Consider the following 5,211-nt stretch of genomic DNA (forward strand, 5'->3'; position numbering starts at 1 on the left):
CATTTGATGTTGTATGCAGTATTAAAATCCATGTCTCTCTTTCTAGGTATGGGTCAAGTTACTCTCGCTATCCTTCAGTCATGAGGAGCACACGTCATTCTGGAGAGAAACATTCATGGCAGATTTTGAAGGAAAACTAAAACAGGTAACACTGGAGTCGTGTTTGTGTCTACATCCTTTCCATGTGCACTAGAGAAACAAAACTGAAGATATGTGCTTGTGTGATAGGAGCGACCAAAGGATCAAATTGGAATATACTCTAACAAGATGGAAGAACTGAGAAAAACAAGTCCATTGTTGAGCAGGACACTGGAGAAATGTGCAGTGGAGGCGGTTGAGCGTCTTTGCCAGGTATGATTGTGAGAAGTAGCGAATAAGCAGTTGAAAATGCTTCATAACATCATGTACAAGTGCAGAAGATTTGCCTTATGATAATAATAATAACAGGAAAAATGACGAAAAGCTAAATGTTACAGCTCACTTAGATTTAAGTTTTAAGAAAATAGTGACTATCCGCCTGAGCTCCTCATAGTTAGATCAATATAAAGTTAAAAATTCAGTTAACTATTACTTTGCCTGGAAATAGTATCAGTCAGAGGACCCTGTCAGTTAAACTCATTCAAGATTAAAAGTTAGACATGGATCATTTTAAAATGTATTCATTAAATAGAGTAGTAACAGAGCACTACTTTTGAGGAATGACAAACAAGAAAGGGATAGAGAGAAAAGCAAAACGTAACTATATTCTATAAAAAGAAATGTAAAAGGACCAGGCTATTGCACAGACCCATGCCCAAATGTGGTACCAGCCGTTCGGTTCAATTTAATTTAACTTGTGTAATTCAAAATCACTCGTGTTTCTGTTCAGTATTACTGGAGCTTGTTGGTCTCCAAAGTGGATATGTTTGAAAATGGGAATTTTGGTATGTGATGTCAGAAAATAGAGCTGTTCACAATGCTGGTTTATGTAAAAACAGCTGATGTATTTCTACCAGCTAGCTCTGTTTAAAAGTCAGCTGTTAACTACTAAAGACAAGATATAGGCCATGGGAGTAATTATTTCCATGTTGCGGTTTTTCATGAGCCAAGATTTCCTATTTTGACATCCAAACATAATAAGATTGATCTTCTGATGATATTTGAGGGTGTCAGTACAAGAGGCTTTGTTTTGTCATGAAAACAAAACTACTGCCAAGGTCATATCTTTACTTCCTTCACTTTTACCATAAATCACTCAACAAATAATTTAAGAAATACATTTCTACATTCGTCTGACCCAAATATTAAATGTAAGTCAATGACAACACTTCAGATATTCTGTAACTCAAAATAAAGAGATCAATGACAGTGGGAGGTAACAGAAATGAGCTTTACCCTGAAAACCATGCAAAGTATGTCATTGGCCTTGTTGATGTAGGTGGTAATCCATGCCTTGCCAGCAACAGTGTCATTAAATTAAAAGAGTAAGAAGTTGTTCTGTTGTTATGGCACTTCAGTGTAAATGTAGAACATTTAAAAAAACAATGTAAAAACAGTGGAAAGATGCTTCTTTCACCAAAACAGCAATGGCTTTGCATGCAAAACATTTTGTTGCGTTTAGTAGAACCCTTAAGGTGTAAATCTGAGTACAGTCGTCCATGTCCTCCAACAACATTGTACAGAGTAGAAACAAAAGTTAAGTACTTAATATATGATATAATTAATAAAAAAACAACATTGTAAAATGTCCAAATATTGAATGGTTTTGATTTCTGTAAAAAGCACTTCCATTGTAAATACATTAAATACTGACTTCTTTACCCGCACAGTCTTGCAGATGCTGTTGAGATGCTTTGCAGCCATGCTAGACATCACAACATTGAGAAGTGGGTCTTGGTCATCCCTCTGATTCACCTGCTGAGAGGAGAAAGCAAGCCATTTGAGCCAGTTCCACTGGTCTTGAATCCACAGTTTGACTCCTGGACTGGCTTTAAGGGGAGCAAAGGAACACATTCATACAGGGACAGTAGTGCAAGGTATGTAAGTGTTTCTCTCCTGCAAAGACTTGAGCACAAGTATGGAACCCTTTGAAATATCTGAGGAAAATTTACTAGAATCTCCTAAAAAAGACGTGCAGATCAGTGGCCCAAAATAACAGTAAACGGCAGGTCGAGGAAGTCAATACTCGTGGGTCAAGAAAAAGACCTGTGATTTTTTTTTTTGATGCAATCATGTTGAAATTTAGTCAAAGGCACCTGGTCACCATAATCAACTCTGACTTTCAATTAGGAGTCTGATCGGGATCATGAAAGACCATGCATACCTGGCGGACATTGATCGTCGTCTTGTGCGCTCTTGGATGTCTCTGCTGAGTGTGGATGATCTAATGAGCTTCATATCCAGTGTGCAAGTGCACCTCCTTGACATTCTAGATTTCATGCAGTTCATTGTCAAATCTGGAATAACTCACTCAAACTACAAAGTATGTATCCTTAATTAAAAGCTACCACTTTCTTAAATGGCCTCATCAATGTTGAACTATGTCTACAAATGACATTTCTTCTGTTCTATGGATTAAAGGCTTTGAAAGAACTGGCATTACATCTCATCAACAGAGAAAGCCATCGCAGTAAAAGGTAAAAACAAATCCTGCATATGTCATTTTAACACGGTATGTGCAGTCATATCTATGGTAATCTTTATGTATACATGACAATAATGCATATATTTTCTTCTCATAGTTTTGATGACCAATATGGAGCGTGCTGCCTGAAAACTGCAGTAAGGCTTCTTGGCTCTGTCTGCTCTCACACAAAAGATCCAGGCCACTGTGATGTTCCCCTTTACTTCCTTGATCTGGTCTGTCTGATTGCCAAGTCATATGAACACACTGTTTCCCAGGTGAGCCTCACCAGTCTGTTGGACAGGCCACACTTTTATGTTTCCATACCAAGTCATAGTTCAGGCTTGAAATCCTTGGAGCAGTTTACAGTTTTGTTATTTTATTTTGTCTTGTATAGAGGAAATAGATAATGCAGCTAATTTTGATTACTAAATATTGTGAATGATTTAATTGTTTTTTGGGGGTTTTATGTGTAGAAGTCTTACTCACAGTGGCTCAAAGCACATATACAAGCGACAGCATAAGCAATAAGGGGGACCCACTCCAAATCCAGAAATGCAGCAAATACCAAAACACAATATAAATAGGGGAAACACATGCAACAAGAATTGCTGACCCGGAAACACTCTGCTAGGGGGAGTGATAGATTCGATTTGGACAATCAGTAACATTACAGATGCTTTTGCCTGTCCATCAGGCGTATGCTTAATTTAACCTAACCGTTTATTAAATTTTGATATTTTTTCAGGCAAGAAATTAATCATTTAGATTTCAATTATGTGGCCAGGTTATCCAAGTAATACCTGTTTGGAATCTTGCTCCAACGTATTTGGAGATGTAAGGACCCGTCTGGTGGGTGAGACCGGCCGTCAACTCAGCTGCTCAGAGTCCAGATCCTGAGATGACCCACTGATCAATGTGCTTACATTTCAATAAAAATAAGCATATGTAAACAAAAATTAATGGAGGCAGTGAAGTCGGGGGAAAAAAATGTAATATCTACTTCAAGCCCATCACGCCCCAACAGTGTCCTGGAGCACCTCTGGTGTAGCAAGTCTTGCTGCTTGTGTTTTCCCTGTTTGTATTCCTTTTTGGTATTTGTTGCATTTCTGAATTTGGAATACATTCATTCTCTTAATGATTGTGCTTCCACTCTTGTAGGTGCCTTGTCCTTGGGGGGCCACCACTTATTTTTGATGTGAATCATTAAAAATAAGTTATACAGCAAAGCTGATAATAGACTAGCTAAGAGTTATACCTAAAATGCAATCAGTGCAATTCAGATCAAAAATGGACTGTGTTAAAGTACATTTTCATTATTATTGTTATTATTTTTATTATTATTATGAAAAAGAAGTTATTCATAGTAACTCATAACTGCTATTCCAGTCAAGAGTGAGAGTTCACGAAGAGTCAGTTGGGGAGACATTAGAAACAATGAGGGAATGGCGGAAACACACCTTCAGATGCAAGCTGCTTAATGAATGGGATCAGACGTTTTCTGTACCTGGTGAAATTGAGGTAAGCAGAAATGAATGACAAATGTACACATTTCTCTGTTATGGTGTCACATTGCAATTGTTGTTCCCCAGTGTGATTGCCATTTGATGTTGTATGCAGTATTAAAATCCATGTCTCTCTTTCTAGGTATGGGTCAAGTTACTCTCGCTATCCTTCAGTCATGAGGAGCACACGTCATTCTGGAGAGAAACATTCATGGCAGATTTTGAAGGAAAACTAAAACAGGTAACACTGGAGTCGTGTTTGTGTCTACATCCTTTCCATGTGCACTAGAGAAACAAAACTGAGGATATGTGCTTGTGTGATAGGAGCGACCAAAGGATCAAATTGGAATATACTCTAACAAGATGGAAGAACTGAGAAAAACAAGTCCATTGTTGAGCAGGACACTGGAGAAATGTGCAGTGGAGGCGGTTGAGCGTCTTTGCCAGGTATGATTGTGAGAAGTAGCGAATAAGCAGTTGAAAATGCTTCATAACATCATGTACAAGTGCAGAAGATTTGCCTTATTGTGTTTATTCATACACAATTGTAACTCCCCCTGTGAAGCAGTGAAGCAGTTAAACCATACAATGCTTTAATTATGAGTACCTGTAATGAAGGACTCCCAAAGACACGAAACCTTGCAGAGGAAGAAAAACATGGTCTTACCAAACATCTTTGCAAATAGTGCTCTTGCAATTAAAGCAGTAATTAAGGCAGTACATCCCTCTTTTCTAGATATTGAGCTCTTCCCCAAAGCACTTGCATGACAAATATTGGATGTTCATATTTTCTTTTAATTTTTTTTTTCTTTTTAAGAAAACATTAATTGGCAGAAATTTACCACTGTGTCCTAATTGAGGTGCTACTGTAGGTCCCTAACTGGTGTACATGATGTTTTTTCTTTTTGCAGGATAAAACTGGTAGAGCTGTTTCAGCTCTGCTGGAGAAACATGATATCACAAAGTTTGGGAAGCTGATGTCTGTTGTTGTGCTGAAGACATGGCCCACAGATGCCAATGGAGTTTACATTGAAGGGGAGGACTTGATATTTGAGTACCTTCTAAACTGGCCCATGGCTAAAACTGTCTTCCAAATGACAGGTA

At 38.0% G+C, this 5,211-nt stretch overlaps 1 protein-coding gene and 1 long non-coding RNA gene across 2 annotated transcripts in view; both read left to right on the top strand.

Annotated features, from left to right (window-relative positions):
• Positions 1-1,913: 1,913 nt before the first annotated feature.
• Positions 1,914-2,606, top strand: LOC111216792. Its single transcript, XR_002664932.1, has 3 exons — positions 1,914-2,015; positions 2,269-2,461; positions 2,560-2,606. It is a non-coding gene; the product is annotated as an uncharacterized LOC111216792 (long non-coding RNA).
• A 1,720-nt stretch (positions 2,607-4,326) lies between these two features.
• LOC111235424 (E3 ubiquitin-protein ligase rnf213-alpha-like) overlaps positions 4,327-5,211 on the top strand; it is a 37,284-nt gene continuing 36,399 nt past the window's right edge. The window contains exons 1-3 of the mRNA XM_022763924.1: positions 4,327-4,348; positions 4,432-4,554; positions 5,019-5,208. Coding sequence (XP_022619645.1) covers positions 4,471-4,554; positions 5,019-5,208 — 274 coding nt within the window. The 5' untranslated portion in view covers positions 4,327-4,348; positions 4,432-4,470. The remainder of the gene's footprint in view (positions 4,349-4,431; positions 4,555-5,018; positions 5,209-5,211) is intronic.

Source organism: Seriola dumerili, unplaced genomic scaffold (genome assembly GCF_002260705.1).
Source record: "Seriola dumerili isolate Sdu_G_001 unplaced genomic scaffold, Sdu_1.0 BDQW01000002.1, whole genome shotgun sequence".
Taxonomy (NCBI): domain Eukaryota; kingdom Metazoa; phylum Chordata; class Actinopteri; order Carangiformes; family Carangidae; genus Seriola; species Seriola dumerili.